The sequence below is a fragment of the Erpetoichthys calabaricus genome, chromosome 4, assembly GCF_900747795.2.
Source record: "Erpetoichthys calabaricus chromosome 4, fErpCal1.3, whole genome shotgun sequence".
Taxonomy (NCBI): domain Eukaryota; kingdom Metazoa; phylum Chordata; class Cladistia; order Polypteriformes; family Polypteridae; genus Erpetoichthys; species Erpetoichthys calabaricus.
In genome coordinates, this window is record NC_041397.2 from 87811566 (window position 1) to 87830303 (window position 18738).

Below are 18738 nucleotides of genomic sequence, written 5' to 3' on the forward strand. Positions count from 1 at the left end.
ACATATATATATAGACATACATATTATATATTATATATATATATATATATATATATAGACATACATATAGACATACATACATTCACATATATATAATAGCCAAATCCCCGCGCTTCGCAGCGGCGAAGTACTGCTTTTAAATTTTTATTAAGAAGAAAAGAAAACCTTTTTAAATTGAGGGAAAATATACCAATAATAATTTGTTAAGGATCTGCTTTTTTGTGAAGCTGCCTTTACACAGCCTCTCCGCTGTTTTATAAACGAACGCCATATAAGGCCGTCCTTTCTCCTTGCTTAGCGGTTCTGTATTGTTTCATTGTTCGTTTATTACGATTGTTATAGTTATTGTGTAGCTATTTGAGACTCACTTTTCTGTTCAGGTACCCATTTCCTTTATGTGTTCCGCGGATTCTCCGCTATTTTTTGTTCGTTTATTACGATTATAGTTATTTATTGATTCCCTTCTTTAGCTGACTGACTGTTCATATAAGGCGCTCTGCTGTTTTTGTGAAGCAGACAGACTTTACACAGCTTCTCTGCTGTTTTATAAACGAACGCCATATAAGGTCATCCTTTTTCCTTGCGTTGCCAAGGAAGCAGCCTTTTTATTTAATCCACGGGTTCTCCGCTGTTTTATTGTTCGTTTATCACGATTGTTATAGTTCTGTTTGTATACCACGTTGTTAGTTCAGCACTCCGGTTGTAATATGACCAAGCCGTGCAATCTTACTGTTGAGAATGCAAAGTATAGTTGTACAGGAGAAAAGCAATCTTCCCTCAAATCAATGGCAACCTTTTGTAGGTCTATGAACTATTTAATGTTAGCTAAGACCCGGCACTTAAGTTTCTCGCTACGGCAATTTTAACTCCGTTACAAAGTGATCCAAAGTCTCGTTTATACCTCGTGTCTTCTCATTAAACTTGTATGTCGCGAATATGGTATTGCAAACGGCAGCGGGAGCGTTTCTATAAACTTAATTTAAACTTACGGTTTACATGGTGCTTTGTTTCCGCAGTAGCTGCACTTATGAATATGCTTGTATGCGTCACTCGCTCGCTTCTTATTGTTTCGCTACCTTCTGAATTGTGTAATGAATGTTTTCTTCAGCGCTCTGTGGGGCTCTTGTCCAAGGCTTTATTTAATGTTAGCTAAGACCCTGCACTTAAAAGTTTCTCGCTACAGCAATTTTAACTCCGTTACAAAGTGATCCAAAGTCTCGTTTATACCTCGTGTCTTCTCATTAAACTTGTATGTCGCGAATATGGTATTGCAAACGGCAGCGGGAGCGCTTCTATAAACTTAATTTAAACTTACAGTTTACACCGTGCTTTGTTTCCGCAGTAGCTGAACTTATGAATATGCTTGTATGCGTTACTCGCTCGCTCCTTATTGTTTCGCTGCCTTCTCAATTGTGTAATGAATGTTTTCTTCAGCACTCTTTGGGGCTCTTCCTTGTTTTGTACGTACTGCGTTCACAGTCAGTTCACGTGATTACGTGGGAGGCGTGATGACGCGATACGCAACTCCGCCTCCCACGGCCATTGAGCTGCACTCTATTACAGTATATGGACAAAAAAGGAGGTTCCAGTTATGACCATTACGCGTAGAATTTCGAAATGAAACCTGCCTAACTTTTGTAAGTAAGCTGTAAGGAATGAGCCTGCCAAATTTCAACCTTCCACCTACACGGGAAGTTGGAGAATTAGTGATGAGTGAGTCAGTCAGTGAGTGAGTGAGTCAGTGAGGGCTTTGCCTTTTATTAGTATAGATAATATATAATAATGTTATCTTCTCTATATCCTTCCTCCTGATAATGCATGCCTGCTTCTGTATATGAAAAGTGCCTGACTGAAGGTATAATAAATGGATTAAAATATGCTTATGTACTAAGACTGCTAACAATCCAACAACTGAGAGCTTTCGAAACAATCATATGCTGTAATCTAAAACTACAGTCTTTCATGGTTTAAAAGAAAGAACAAAAATGGATGTCCTAAGGTAGAATAAATGTAGCAATTTTTTCCTAGTAAAATTTAAAAATATATATATATATATACTGTATACGTATATCACTAATTTTTATGTGTTAATTGGCCTTACCGGTTTTCACGCTCATACATTTCTTTGGAGGCACTGCGAAGATGGTTAATTTCTTGATTAGTTTTCATTCTGATCTGTTCAAGCTCATCACGAAGTTTGTGCTCATACTCTGTCTTATAATGATCCCTGAAATCAAGAAAAAAAATACCATTTACAACTTAAATAATTTTCTTTTATTCCCTTTCTAATTAAAAATATAAAGCAGAACATGCACTACAATACTTTGACATTTTTAACTGCAGTATTTGCATATTATCAACAGCCGATTAGCCCATGAAATCAAATAAAAGCTGAACATTTTAGATAGATAGATAGATAGATAGATAGATAGATAGATAGATAGATAGATAGATAGATAGATAGATAGATAGATAGATAGATAGATAGATAGATAGATAGATAGATAGATAGATAGATAGATAGATAGATAGATAGATAGATAGATAGAAGTGGCGGCTGCTACCTTTTGAAACAGGGGAAGCTCATATTAAGCTTTCATCATAAAATTCATTATGTTATTTGTACCTTTTGCAGAAAATGGTCTGTGACCCAGTCATACCAATTGGCCGTCTTTTCCAGGGACTTAACCAGTTTCCTCTCAATGGCCAGGAGAGCAAGGTTGCTCAAACGATCTTGGCCCATCGTGTTGCGGGTGTATGACTTGACCCGTTTTAAACAGGAGAAGCTCCTCTCTACACCTGCTGATGTAGCGCCAATTGTTGCCACTAACAACAACAGCTTGTATAGCTGAGGCATTGCACTATTCAACTCCATGTCTTTAAAAAACACCAAGAAATCACACAGCTTACCCCTGCTCCCCTGTAAGTCATGATCTGAATATAGTACTTGAAGTTCAGACCTCAGTCTCCCTCAGTCAAAGAAATGGCCATAACTTTTCAGCACACTTTCAAATGCCTCCTCTGGAAACACTTGTCTCATTTCATCAAATTTCTCTGGATTGACTAATTGTAAGAAGCTCATGCTTTCCTAATTTGAAAAACGCTGAGAAATCTGCTCCATGAGATTGTCTAGGAAGGCCATGTACAAATTTCTGTAGCGGTCCCGGGGATCCTGTAATTGTGACAGACGGCGCTTTCTAATAGGTTCATCTCGAGGGTCTGATGTGAGATTTGCTGCTTTTGCATAAACTGCTTGATAAGCCTCCTCTGACCTCTTCTCCTTGACAAAAGCAAGGAGAGACCCAATTCTTTTTTTGCAGTAAAGAACATCCATAGCCCTTTGCTGGACAATATCAAAGACAACATCTGTCTCAGAGAATATTTGTTCATATGTGTACAACATGAACACAAACTCAAAATCCTCCAGTTTCATTATGAAGCCTTTGGCAGCATCTAATGTGTCATCATCCATGCTCTCATCCTGGGTAATCTTGTCAAAAGTCTGCAGGAGGCCATCATAATTGTTTGCCACAGTGCTCACTATCCGTGATGTGAAATTCCATCGAGTAGGAGCGTTTCTGGGCAATCTTGAAGACCCTGCAGACTCAAGAAAAGACATCCTTTTTGTGGACTTTAAAAAAAATGTGGTGAACCCAGAGAGAGATGCAAAAAATATTCTTGACCCAGGCAAGCATTTAGCACCCTGGGACAACACCAGGTTCAGTCTGTCTGCATAGCAATGCACAAACACTGCACTAGGGACTATTACTTTACCTTTGGCCTATAGGCCATTGAGAGATGAAGCAAAGACAGCAGCCCCATCGTAGGTTTGTGCCACAAGTTTTTCTCTGAAACTGTAGCTCTGCATGTTCTTGTTTAAAACTTCAAACACAGACTGAGCATCTCGACCCCCTTACACATCCAAAAATCAAATGAAGCACTCTTGAATTTTACCTGCACTATCCACATATCTAACAATGACAGACAGTTGGGCATGGCAAGATATGTCAGTTGCTTCATCCACCTGCCATGCAAAAAAAGGAGCAGTCTGAATTTCACCTTTTATATGATCAGAAACAGTGGCTGCGAGAGCAGAGATCAAGTAATTTTGGATTGAGTGGGACATGCCAGAAAACACAGCTGATGACGGAAATTGTGTGGCCAAGACAGAGTCATATTTAGCTAATGTTTCTGTAAATTCCCTGTAATTCCCCTTATTTGCTGATTCACTACTCTCATCATGCCCCCTGAATGCCAGCTCCTGACGGCCAAGCAAGGAAGTCACATCAATTAGACGGTTTAGGAAGGCCCTGTTTTTTTTTACTGTTTCATTATGTTTTGCCTCCTGAATGCAAAGACCTTCATTGATTGCATGTTCAACCCTGACCCTGCCCAGACAACATAACCTTGCACATGAACTCACATGTTCTTTGCACTTTTCATGCCTTTTGTATGCCCTGTCAAAGTTACCCAGATCCCCAAAACCCATGTTTGACCAAACAAATCCCATTCCCTGAGAAGGTTTCGTCAAGAGGCATGGCCAACAGTACATTTTCTTTGTCACAGCACTTCCTGTCAGCCAGTTCACCTTGTCATACCAGGAGAGCTGAAAAGACCTGTTATTTTTTCCTGATTTTTGCACCAGATCAATCTTGGGCGTTGGTCTGCCCTGCCGTTTAATTCTGAGTCTCTCCTCGTAAGGAAGACCACTAAATGGTTTTGCCAAAAGCAGGTCAACAATATTAGCACCGTTTGCATCTGCCATTATGCACAGCTTGCTAGCTGGCTAGTTTCCCCTTCCACGAGCTACTTTAATTATATGAACAAACTAACTTTATAATGCTGAAACAAGGAGCAAAGTCAAGAACGCTATGTTTTTTTTTTTATTATTTAAAGAATGATTTGTACAAACAAAAATGGTTTATATCACCAGCAAACAATACAGAGTGCAGCAGTTTGTCGTAAGACTTCACCTGCAAATCCACATGGACTGAACTCGAATCTCTGTAGTGCTGATGTATACTTAACACATGCTGTCAATCAAAAAAGGGGTTCCGCCCTTCAAACAGCTCCTCCAATCATCATGCAGCAGCCCAGGGTCCTGGCCCACCCACTGCTCCATTCACTCCCAGAGAAGCTGAGCTTCCCTGGAAGTGATGATTTTGGTGCATTTATCCAATTACCGTCCAGCTTTTCTGCAGTGAAAAAAGCTCCTCTGTGCTTGCCCATAGAGCTGAAGCTGGGCTTCAGGAGGGTTTAACGCGCTGTGCTGTACGGAAATGTATGACAAGAAAATCGCGTCAAACAATCTACAATAAATACCTGATTCTGAACGAGCTAGTCATGAAGTTGAACGCGTTCTAGCGCACTTTTATTAAAACCAATATAAATACGACAGTGCATATATGAGCATTTATTTTCTGACATAGTAGAGGAAGCGGAGCTTCCCTTGTAGTCTTAGAGCAGTCGCCACTGATAGATAGATAGACAGATAGATACTTTATTAATCCCAAGGGGAAATTCACATACTCCAGCAGCAGCATACTGATAAAGAACAATATTAAATTAAAGAGTGATAACAATGCAGGTATACAGACAGACAATAACTTTGTATAATTTTAAAGTTTATCCCCCCCAGGTGGAACTGAACAGTCGCATAGTGTGGGGGAGGAACAATCTCCTCAGTCTGTCAGTGGAGCAGGACATTGACAGCAGTCTGTCGCTGAAGCTGCTCCTCTGTCTGGAGATGATATGTTCAGTGGATGCAGTGGATTCTCCATTATTGACAGGAGCCTGATCAGCACCCGTCGCTCTGCCACAGATGTAGGCATGGAGCTGGACAGTTTGACAATAGAGCCTGCCTTCCTAACCAGTTTGTCCAGGCATGAGGCGTCCCTCTTCTTTATGCTGCTTCCCCAGCATACCACTGCGTAGAAGAGGGCGCTCGCCACAACCATCTGATAGAACATCTGCAGCATCTTATTGCAGATGTTGAAGGACGCCAGCCTTCTAAGGAAGTATAGTCGGCTCTGTCCTTTCTTACACAGAGCATCAGTATTGGCAGTCCAGTCCAATTTATCATCCAGCTGCACTCCCAGGTATTTATAGGTTTGCACCCTCTGCACACAGTCACATCTGATGATCACAGGGTCCAGGAGGGGCCTGGTCCTCCTAATATCCACCACCAGCTCCTTGGTTTTGCTGGTGTTCAGTTGTAGGTGGTTTGAGTCACACCATTTAACAAAGTCCTTGATTAGATTCCTATACTCCTCTTCCTGCCCATTCCTGATGCAGCCCACGATAGCAGTGTCATCAGCGAACTTTTGCATGTGGCAGGACTCCGAGTTGTATTGGAAGTCCAATTTATATAGGCTGAACAGGACCGGAGAAAGTACAGTCCCCTGCGGCGCTCCTGATGTTGCAGTTTCCAAGACGCACATACTGAGGTCTATCTGTAAGATAGTCCACGATCCATGCCACCAGGTATGAACCTACTCCCATCTCTGTCAGCTTGTCCCTAAGGAGCATAGGTTGGATGGTGTTGAAGGCGCTAATGAAGTCTAGAAACATAATTCTTACAGCACCACTGCCTCTGTCCAAGTGGAAGAGGGATCGGTGTAGCGTGTAGATGATGGCATCCTCCGCTCCCACCTTCTCCTGGTATGCGAACTGCAGAGGGTCAAGGGCGTGGCGGACCTATGGTCTTAAGTGGTGAAGCAGCAGCCGCTCCATGGTCTTCATCACATGTGACATCAGAGCGACAGGCCGGAAGTCATTCATCTCACTAGGATGTGGTATCTTTGGAAAACATCTTGCATCACTGCCGTCCCAAAGTCTCGGGACTCTCCCCTGTTCCAGGCTCAGGTTGAAGATGCGCTGTAGAGGACTCCCCAGCTCCAACGCACAGGCCTTCAGCAGTCGTGGCGATACTCCATCTGGACCCACTGCTTTGCTGGCACAAAATCTCCTCAGCTCCTGCGCTGCTGTAATTGTGGGTTGGGGGAAACTCTAACCTATGCTGGTATCAGTAGAAGGATGGTTGGAGGGTGCAGTACTCAGAGGTGAGAGTGGGTTAGGGTGGTCAAACCTGTTAAAAAAAGTTGTTCATCTGGTTTGCTCTCTCCACATCTCTCTCGATGGTGGCACCCCGCTTCGAGCTGCAGCCAGTGATGATCTTCATCCCATCCCACACTTCCTTCATGCTGTTGTTCTGCAACTTCTGCTCCAGCTTTCTCCTGTACTGCTCCTTTGCTGCCCTGAGCTAGACTCAGAGTTCCTTCTGCACGTGCTTGAGCTCATGCTGATCACCGCCTTTAAAAGCCCTTTTCTTCTGGTTCAAAAGGCCCTTGATGTCACTTGTAATCCATGGCTTGTTGTTAGCATAGCAGCGTACTGTTCTTACTGGAGCTACAATGTCCATACAGAAGTTGATGTAGTCAGTAGTGCAGTCAACAACATCCTCAATGTTCTCACTATGTATGTATATGTTTTGCAGAACTGAAGCAATGAAATAAAGTTATGAGCATAAATTTATATTATTTTAAATAAAATTATTATAAGCATAAATATGTATACTTAGGGGCTCCTTTAGACTCCATACTCACATACAGACTTCGTCATTAGGTGCATTACAACTGCTGAATAAAATTATCACTGAACATAATGCACAGACAGCTGGTTATGATGTGACTTTTTAAAATCAAAACCATTTCCAAACAACTGATGAAGCACTCTTCCATTCAATAATTTTGACAATTTTCCCATCTCGCTAACACAACCTTTCCCCACTTTTTGTGTCTTTGTTCACAGGCTTGCACACCAAACACTAAGTTTGTTTTCAGACTTTTATTGGCTACAGTCATCTCAGATGCATCATGAATATGTATTTCAACCAAGAAAATCAATTCTGAATTGGTCAGATTTCAATCAGCAAAATGAACATTTTCAAAATTATACAACTGGAGCTAAAATATGGCAAAATTCTAAACAATGATGAGTAAGCAGCAACATTGCAGGGATGTTGTATCAATGTAAATATAAAAATGAGTTCTCTCCTGGTATAAATAGCATTGTAAAATACAGACTGTGGCACATATTCCTACCGTTACACCATCTATACTGCCTCTCCTACTCATTCTAAGTATTATGATAAATGTGTAACCATGCCAGATATTAACAAGTATCAGAAAACACTCATTAAGAAAAAAAATTTACTATTTCATGTAAACTGTGTTACATAACATACATTAAAAAGTTGATTATTAAATTCTATTTCAACTAGAATATTATATCCATTTTGGAGAAAATTTAAATTTTAATGGATTAATTTCTCTTTTTTCATGATATCCATGAACAGTACTTGCAGTCAATAGAAAAGATAAACTGGCTTCATTTCCACCAGAAAACAACTAAATTATTGCTTGGAAGTGAGGAAAATAAAAATAAAACAGTTCCGATTAATTATTCCTCAGAATCTGTTTCATACTAGCTATAATTAGCCAACAAGCATTTTTAAGGTAGACCCCCATTCCTATGAGTATACTGTATAATCATACAGAGCAAATTAGAAAATAATAAAAACAAGAAAAAAACAAATTAGAAAAACCACAAATCTTAATGAGTTTTTTTTCCCTAAAGTGTAAAAGTCATATTGTTTGATAGTCTGAGACATCTTGTGAACTATACATACTACCAGTCAAAATTATTGGAACACCTCAGTTTTTCTTCAAATTTAACCAGATGAAATGCAACTCTGCTTTAAGACAGACAGAGAGTTCTCTAAGTAATCAAGAGAAGTTGAGACACCTCTGCAAATTGTTTGCTTCAACTTGCAAGGGTAGTTGTAACCTATTAGTTATTCTCTGAAGAAGACATATTTGTAATATTCTGAAACTTTCCATTTATTTTGCTTAACTAAACTTTAAATTTAAACCTCTGGCAGTATACTACTTACCCTTTCACCACTTTAGGTCATTTATTGCATTTCAACTGATTAAATGTGAAGAAAAACTGGACATTCTGAGGTGTTCTAAAACTTGACTGATAGTGTATATTAGGTGGGTTTCACGGGAATTGAATTGTTTGATTACATAGTTTAAAAATCAGTAACCAACAACGTTGTAACAATTATAAAATGCACATCAAAACACTGTAATGTATGTTTTTCCTATTAAACTGCACTGTATTCTTTTTCCACAATACTTTCCTTATTACAATTATATTTCTGTGCACTGCAAATATTAAATCACTATTAGTGTTGATCAGCAAATTTCGCCAAAGTATTATTTGTAGCTAATTTGCTGCCTTTGCTCTTGTTCATTGAATTACTTACTAATAATTTGGCTTGTTTAGGAGAATTTTTTTTTTAATACCAGCGCCCCATAATGCTTTGAAAGGTCAGTGTCCTCCGGAGCTGTAACACCCAACTTTGATGAGACAGTGTATGTAATGCTGATCATTTGCATTATTTTGTGGAATGAGTTATCTGTGTTTGTACCCAAATGTGCAGGTTGAGCTTCGAGTTACATGTCAATATATGAGGAGGTGGCGCGTTCCCTATGCATGCATAATAATTAACCACATGCAGATAAAAAACAAACTTTGAATTAGCCTGACACCCTCACCCCCAAAACAAAGGAGACTCTGACTATGAAATAATAATAATAACAAAATGTTTATTACTATTTACAACATGTTTCTGTCTCTTTGATGGAAGAAAAAGTGTAAAGCATCAGCACAGACAGTTTGGATAGCCTTCAGCGTGAAAAAAAGATATATATAAAAAAAAAAGCCAGTGGCTTTAAACACGAAACATCACTTTGAATTTTCTGTCTTTAAAAAGACCTATATATTTTTTTCTGACTTTTGGCTATGATTTCGCCATTTCCACTTTGTTTTGACAAAATCTATGACTGCTCATCTCTGACTGCGTGCATATGTTCTTTTTTGATATCACAGAGGCACGGTAGTGGGTGGTGCAGTGGTTGGCACTGCTGCCACACAGCTCACATCACCTTTTTGGCCACAATAACCAGTCCAGTATAGTCGGCAGACATTTCCCTAGCCCTCAGGGACACTTTAAAGATGACTGCATCATTACAATCCAATCAAATCTAGTTCAGTTAGTCCTTCCCCAATGACTTTAAAGCAGTTCACCAAGTATGCGGAATATCTCAAACATTTCCAAGATTTAGGGGAACTCACCGCGAAGCAACCTCAGAAATGTTCACTCATCACTAATCCCTATATACAGATTTTTTTCTTTTTTTTATCTCTGCTACTGAAAATTCTGTTAATAACCTGAACTATTAGCTTATGTCATTTAAACATTACAGTAATACTGTGTTATATATGACATATGGATGTGCACATGCTCTCAATTCTCTTTGTATATGTGTGACAATGCCACAATCTCTGTAACCAAGAAGAAAGTCAAACTATTCAACATGTTGATTTGGAGACTTAATGTTATAAAGCATTGTTGATACAATTTTATTCACAAAAGAAGAGTGTTTACATATCACTTGAATTAGCCCTTTCTTAATGCTGTGATAAAATTAATTCACTATTATGAAATTGTCTTTGCATTCTTGTTGCACAAAACTAAGAGCTACTGATATTCCTGTATACAGTGGAACCTCGGTTTGCGAGTAACTTGGTTTACGAGTGTTTTGCAAGACGAGCAAAAATTTTTAATAAATTTTCACTTGATAAACGAGCGAGGTCTTGCAGTACGAGTAGTTTGTCTGCTGAGTGTCATGTGATCACAACTGAGCTGATGGTTCTTCTCTCTCTCACACTGCGGGATTGTGGGCAATTGTCTCCTATTCTCCATCTGAGTCGGCGTGCCTCACTCATATAGTCAACATCCGTATGAGCGTATAGTGTTTACTACAGCATTAGCATTGTGACTGTGTGCGCGCGCTCGTGTGTGTGTGTGCGTGCGTGTGTGGGTGTGTGTGTGTGCGCTCGCACACGCGTCTGTGCTGTGACGTGCGAGTCCCCGTCTTGCACCCTAAAACACGAAGCTGAGTCTCAGTACTTTAGCAACACAAGCTTTATTCAGCTTGAAACAGCAACAGCGCGGTTATTTATACACAGACACAGCAGTCAGGCAGGGCCCGGCGCATTTATAACGTTCCTTATTCCTTGTATCACCCACTGACGACAGGCGCTTATAGCATGTCCGCGATCTTTTCGGATTCGCTTTTACAGAGAACTGCTTCAGCGCTGGGAGACTGCGATTGCTTTGGGACGCTCTTCCGTGTGTCGTCCTGTTGGGTGCAATCCCACAAGAGTTTAGAAACTCACTCACATCAGCCATGATTCTTTTCAAAGGTAAAGTGCAAGTTAATTTGTTTTATGTATTTTTACTTTATATTTTGTATTAATCATTTTTATATGAATAGTTTTGGGTTGTGGAACAAATCATCTGAGTTTCCATTATTTCTTATGGGGAAATTCACTTTGATATACGAGTGCTTTGGACTACGAGCACGTTTCCGGAACGAATTATGCTTGCAAACCGAGGTTCCACTGTACTGTGTTCATTTCAGAAATCACAATTAAAAGAAGTCCTCCCCAGAAGAGTCACAACAATCTGAGAGAAAATGGGGTCAGGCCTGTCGGGAAGCAGAACTGGTGTGGTGCTGAGGGGGCACCTGCTGCACGGCAGTACTCAGATCCCAATTTGAGGCCGTCCATCCAGGTAGGCTAGTGGAACGTCTTGTCTCTCCAGCATGATGATCATCTTCCTCTTCTGTCAGAGGAGTTTTTCAAACTCAGCATTTCAGTGGTGGCACTCCTTGAGGTATGCAGACTTGGGACTGGCCAGATCTCTGTAGGTGAGAACATCTTTTATTGGTCTGGTCGTTCTGATAGCTGTCATACTCGAGGAGTAGGTAACTCTCAGAGTGCCCTGTCTATTAGTGTATGCTCTGACCTCAGTTAGTGTGTCTTGGTGAGGGAGACATTTTATTTGCAGCTTCACTCGGTGGTTGATGGATGCCCACGAGGTGTGACAATCCCTTTGTCATGGGTTATGTCATTGCGACCACTGACACTGACAGACATGGCTATGAGGATTGTGTCAGTCCCCATGGGTCTGAAAGTGGGTGAAAGTGGCTCCATGTTTCTTGACTTTGCAAAAGGTCAGGGGCTGCGGATCACTGGATCCTGGTTCCAGTGCCCTGAGTTGCATTGTTGGACCTGGTACTCCAATGCTGGTGGTACAGTGAAGGAGACTGATCACATCATCATGGGCAGATACTGGAGGCTCCTTTAGAACTGCAGGGTGTACAGAAGTACCCAGTTTGTGAATGCTGATCACAGACTTCTTGTTGCTACTCTGAAGATCTAGCTTAGGTCCAGTAGGCCACCACCTACTAGGAAAACGAGACTAGACCTGGCCAGACTCCAAGATCAGCCTGTTTCTAATGAGTCTGCACACAGTTTCTGTGAGGAACTTGCACACTTAGGTACGACTGCCGATCCTAATGTGATGTGGGAGACCTTCTGTGACAAGAGCCTGAAGGTTGCCGAGGGTTTTGTTGCTGTTGTCGCTGTTCACAGAAAGAGGTATTACATCTCAAAGGACACCCTGGATATCATCGAGAGGAGTTGCAGCGCATGGCTTGATGGCAACTGTGGTCTATACCGGGAACTGAGAAGGATTGCTGTGAGGGCTCTGAGGGCAGATAAGGAGGCGCTTGTTTGAGGAATCTGTGAGCAAGTGACACGCAATCTATGGTCTAGTGACCCACTTCCTGCTTACAGAGAAATCAAAGCATTACACACATCTGAATGTGTTCCTTAGAGAGTTGTAGTCAGGGTGGGTGATGGAATGGTCCTTACAGGTAACGCTGCAGTTAGGACCCAGTGGGCTGGCTACTTTAAGCAGCTGTTTAAAGTTGATCCTCCAACTAGGACGTTGGACATCTCTGGGTCCCAGTTTTTGAGAGTGATGCATCAATTAGCTGTGAATCACCCAAACTCACTGTGATTTGCACAGGCGGTGAACCAGCTGAGGGTAGGGAAGGCTGTAAGGATCTGTTGTATCCAAGTTGAACTTCTCCAGGCTGTTGGTAAGGTTGACCTCCTGGCATTGCAAGCAATCTTTATTTGCATTTGGGAGAAGGGCATCCTCCCAACTGACTGGAAAATGGGACTTGTCGTCCCTATTTGTAAAGAGAAAGACGATCACCTAGATTGTGGCAACTACATTGGGATAACACTGCTCTTGGTGTTGGGTAAGGTTGTTGTTGGGGTCATCCTCAATAGGTTCCATGATCAGACTGGTTTTACGCCCAAGTAATCTACCAGCGACAGCATCCTGGTACAGAGAGTTATCATTGAGCACAAAGGTGAATATCGGCAGAATTTATTTGCAGCTTTTGTCAATTTTCGTAAAGTGTTTGACTCATTTGATCGAGCTGCACTGTGAGACATACTGAGATTTCGCAGGATCCCCCCAAAGTTGCTGTAGACAACATCCCCTCAGTCTGTAGACTGGTAATGTGAGTGCTGTGCGGAGTGGGGGCAGAACCTCTGCGTTTTTCCCAGTTGATCCTTGGGTTCATCAGGGGTGTGTTCTTGATACTACTCAGCTGAATGCTTGCATGGACTGAGTGTTGGGTAGTGTCGTGGGGTCCAGCAGCTTTGGGGCATCTGTTGGTGAAGAGAGAGAGATTCACTGATCTTGGCTTTGTCGACAATGCTGTGATCTTTGCAGAGCCAATGGAAGCTCTAATCGGGGCGGCTGCTGAGTGACTGAGCAAGAAGTCTAAGTGTCTGGGCTTGCGAGTCCAAGATGCAGGTCTTTAATGACCTCTTGGGCACAGCCATCTGCAATACATCTGTCTGCAGAGAGAATGCCGACCTTGTTGAGAGGTTTACTTACCTCGGCACTGACATTCATGTCTCTAGTGACTCTTCCTACGAAATCTGCAGATAGATTCAGAGAGCATGGGGTGTCATGAGGTCGCTGGAAAGGGGTGTGTGGCGCTCCCGATAGATGGAAGGTCCAAGCCTTTAGAATCCTGGTGATTTCTGTTTTGTTAAATGGTTGCAAGACACGGACACAATGCAGTGACCGGAGACAAAGATTGAACTCCTTCAGTGCTATGTCTCTTCAGAGAATCCTTGGATACCGCTAGTTTGACTTTGTGTTGTTGAAGACCAAATTGGCTAGACCAGGCCAATGGGACACCCACATAACACCTGGCAGCGGCAAATAGATGGTCATTTCCAGAGGGTGGGACTGGGCCACTTGTCTGCCTGGCATGCCCCCCTCCCCCCAACCTGACCTGACCTCCTCATGTTAAATAGGATACTAAACTTTGAACATGTTTTTGGAATCAAGCTTTTGAATTTATTTTAGACTAAACTTTTTCCTGTTTACTCCAAAATTTCAATTAAGGCAATGTTAATTTATTTACAGTTTTAAATTGTTTAATTATTTAGAAAAAAGCTTACCTTGATGCTACATATTTTTCATACATCTCTTCTCTGGCTTTTTTTGCCTCTTCAAGTTGTATTTGGAGTCTTTCTACTCTGTCTTCATCATGAGCACAACGCACATTCAACTCTAGACATTGACGATTTAGGAACTCTTTATCCTTTTGCAGAAGAGTAACTGACTGCTGCAGAGCTGCTACCTGGACATTAATAAAATATATTTATTCACCAATAAGTAATTTTAAATATACTGCAGTTATTTTGGTACTTAAAACACAAACATTTTGAGTTACTACATATTAAAAATGACATATACTGTATAAAATGCACTATTCTTTAATCAGTTTAACTTCAAAATAATTTATTTGAAACAAAGTTTTTTTTTTTTTATATACAGCATTTTTCAAAAATCCTACATAAAGAGTCACTGCAGATAGTTTATGAGCAAGGATATACTGTAGAAGCTCAATTTTGAGGCTTGCTGGTCTCATAGCAGATCTGATGATAACTAATGATGAATAAAATCACATTGCACGAAGGTAAAATACAACAATGACTACCTACCTGCCAAATCATTCACAGAAAAGAAATTACTGCAGATCCCAATTCATAAACAGTTGCATGCAAAGGCAGTGAGACACACAAGTCACCATGCACTAAATCATTGTGTAACTGATTATATGATCACAAGCAAAGGGCAGGATCAAATCCACCAAGATGCTTCAAGTTGGAAATAACTGCAGGAATGATGACACAATTGTTAGTGTGTCATTGCATGTACACAAAAACACACCTCGTGCTTATAAACCTCACCTTATCACAAACCCTGCCCACTTCTACATTTTCACCTGTACTGAGGACTTAATTGTTCCATTTTCAACTGCATAGCTCTCTGAATATCTAACAAAACTCACTACACAACAAAAATGGAAAATAAAGTGGCTATTTACAGTACAATATACAGTATCTATTATGGAAATACTAGGAGATAATGTGAAATGTTCATGCTCGGAGACTCAGTTGTTGTGGGATAAAATTACAAACCATGCATCACACAGTCCATTACTTTAGCTTATTATAAAATAAATAAATAAACATAAATTATTACCAAAAAATTATAATATGCACAGTTATTTTGCAAGCAGGCATTTGACAAAATCCCTAGTTTGTTTTTAGTTCTACTTTTTTAGACATTTCTAACTGGCAACAAACTTTATAGTATGATATTATGAAAAATAAAAATAGAAAATGTATTTTCTAAAACATTAGCGGCATAAATTTTTATGAAAATTGTATTAGACACTATATAAAAATATAAAATTTATAATGCAGAAATAATAATTCATGACAATCACCAGGACAGTATCAAAGAAAACATCTTATTAATGGTGTACACAAGAGATCCTTTTAACTAAGATTGAGCCAGTTTTATTGCTGCTATTGCAAAGATATTAAACAAATGTACCGTTTTGCTAAATAGAAAAATAAAAGTTGTCACAAATAATCTGCTATACCTCTTTGCACAGATCATTTCTTTCTTTACTTTGCTCCTTGTGTGTTACTTCAAGTATTTCAAAATGTTTTCTAAGTTCTGAAACATCACGTTCAAAAGCATCCCTCTCACTAAAAGAAAAGCAAAAAATTAGGTAAATGAATAACAAAAAGCTGTGCAAGTTGTAATACCACGATATCGTACCAATCACTAAACTCATCTCACACTCATCTCCATTTTAAGGCATACTATGTTGACAATATTAAATCAATTAAAAATAGTAGTTAATACCAGTGGAAAAATCATATGCAAACAAATGCCAAAGGCTTGTTAATAATTTAACACACTTTTACCACAAGATGGCACCACAGTTCAATAATGTAACAAAACTATATTACACAGTTGTAAACTAAAAGGTTTGATTGCAAGAGGATATATGCAAAATAAATGTCATGCTCCCTTTGTCACACCATAATGCTCACCAGAATATTTGTGAGTTAAGATGAAAAATGTAATATAATCACAGTATTAAAATAAAAACAAAAACACATACATATCACAGAAATGCCCCAATTCAATTCAAACTATGAGTAAAGTACTTTTAAAAATATAGCAGAAAAGTTATTTCTTATGCTTGTAAAGAAAAGATAAAGTGAATTGTTATTGCATTTTTGTGCTAGATACAGAATTTCCAAAATGGACAACATGTTAGAACACAAGGTTGTTCAAAAGTGTACCTGGTACCTATGTACCTATTTAGGCAGAAGGTTAATAAACGACTTTGTTGTGTCAACAGGTACTGAGCTATCTCACCACTTCAATGGTGAGCTGTCTCAGACGGATAGACCATCTGCTGGACATACCTAGAAGACCCAGGGAGATGTGTGAGTGTTCTGGACATGTATCTGTTTGAGACGAGCGTGATATCCCATGTAGTGGGAAAGTTGTCCCAACCTACACTTTGGACATCTGATAGTTCATGAGCCAAACAGGATCAGCAGAGAGAAAAGGCACAGACCAAAAATTGAAGAGTGAAAGGTGCATGTTTATTTATAAGAGTTTACAACAAAAACACAGTAGTGTCAAGAGGGCTTTGTTTCATAGTCCTTCAGCACTGACATTCCTTCAAAAAGTAAATAAAAACAAAAAAAGACAGTGCACTCCTACAAAAACTACACACACGCACACTCCAAAAATGAAGGCAGTCCTCCTTCTTTATCTCTGGCTCAGGATGCTCCTCCAAAAGGAAGAAAATAAAAAAAAATGCACAAGAAAAAAAATAATGTGCGTGTATTTACAAAAAGAAAAAAACAATTGCACAAATCACGAAAGAAATGCTATCCCATCAATATATAAGTATATATACTTCCACCAAAATTATCACTCGGAGGTATGTTTGTACAAAAAAAAAAAATATTTACAAAGCCGTCAAATGACACAACTGCTCCTTCAATAGCTCAGCAGTGTTTAACCCTACCTCGCCTTTAGGTCCACTAACCCCTGTTGGCCGGCAACTCCTTAAATATAATTGGCAAGATTATCCAACCATTCTATCACCTCTCTCTACCCCCACGCACCTATCCAGGTAGACGCTGGCACGTTCACACCACGCGCCGCAACACACCCCTAGCAACTTTCTATTTAAAATTAAACTCTTGTTGGTCACGCACGTGTAAAAGGCACCCCGGATGACTGGGTATGCCGAGTTCAAGCACACCAATTGCCGACTCACCAGTAAGTAAACCTCATTTATTTAGCATACGGCATCCCCATCTCTGACACAACCTTGGTTACTATGGCAAATGCCAGCTTTTTCTTCCAGATGCACCACACATTTAACCTCCTACAATAGGCAGGCTTGCTTGGACATTGGTGTGTGAAACTGAACACCTGCGGAGGAGTCCGTACTGGCCATTATATCGGCTCCATTTCTTTTATCCTTATGAATAATGATATTCGGTTTAATGTTTTTTTTAAACTTAAAATTGGTAATGTATGGAGTCATGCATTACCACAATGAGTTCCACTCCCTACTCAAAAGGAGTTTCTCTTGAATCTATGGATGAGACACACAATCTGAATTAACTCTGTTGAAGACCACAAAAGTGGAGGTGCATGCAAGGAGTTATGACCAGATGTTTCTTGGATCCTGTCAGTCAGCAAACATGGGACTTATAGATGGACTTCAGCAGAAAGAGAGGACGACAATTTGAAGAAAGCAGACATGCCAGGTAACGGAGAGGTACAGAAATTTAAAACAGCAGCAGCAACAGCAGTGGCTGAGGTTTAGTACAACAATGTGGAATAAATTTCAGACAGCCTTAACAAAGTTCTAAAAAGCCATTGGAAAACCTAGGAAGGATCGTTGAAAGGTTGCCAAGGCTGTCCTTAGCAAGGGTGGGAAAATGTTGATCTCAACTTATGGGATTAGAGATGTGGAAATAACACTTTGAAGAAGTCCAAAACCCTGCAAAATACTCTCTTTGAAGAGATCAAAGCCAAAAGCAATGTTTGAGGTCAGGTCTATTTCAGTTACTAAGGCAGCCACAGCAATCAGTAAGTTAGAAAATGGCATAATGTTCAGGTTTGTATGAGAACTTAGTTAACGTATTTGAAAGCTAGAGCATTTTACATTTTTTAGTTATTTAAAACAGGCAGTTATATTTTTCTTTATTAAATACTTCTGTAACAGTAAGTGATATTCAAAATTATTTGTTATAAAAGAATAAAATTTTTTAACACTAATTTACATTAAATAGCTATAAAGCATAGCCCAAATAGGCTTGTTATGG

The 18738-nt window shown here is 39.9% G+C and overlaps 1 protein-coding gene across 1 annotated transcript in view; it reads right to left on the bottom strand.

Moving 5' to 3' along the window:
* Window positions 1–18738, bottom strand: part of pibf1 (progesterone immunomodulatory binding factor 1) — a 199708-nt gene that overhangs the window by 145288 nt on the left and 35682 nt on the right. Inside the window, exons 7-9 of the mRNA XM_028799614.2 lie at window positions 15969–16077; window positions 14473–14654; window positions 2102–2227 (exon numbers count right to left, since the gene is read on the bottom strand). Of these exons, the coding sequence (XP_028655447.1) occupies window positions 2102–2227; window positions 14473–14654; window positions 15969–16077 (417 nt within the window). The remainder of the gene's footprint in view (window positions 1–2101; window positions 2228–14472; window positions 14655–15968; window positions 16078–18738) is intronic.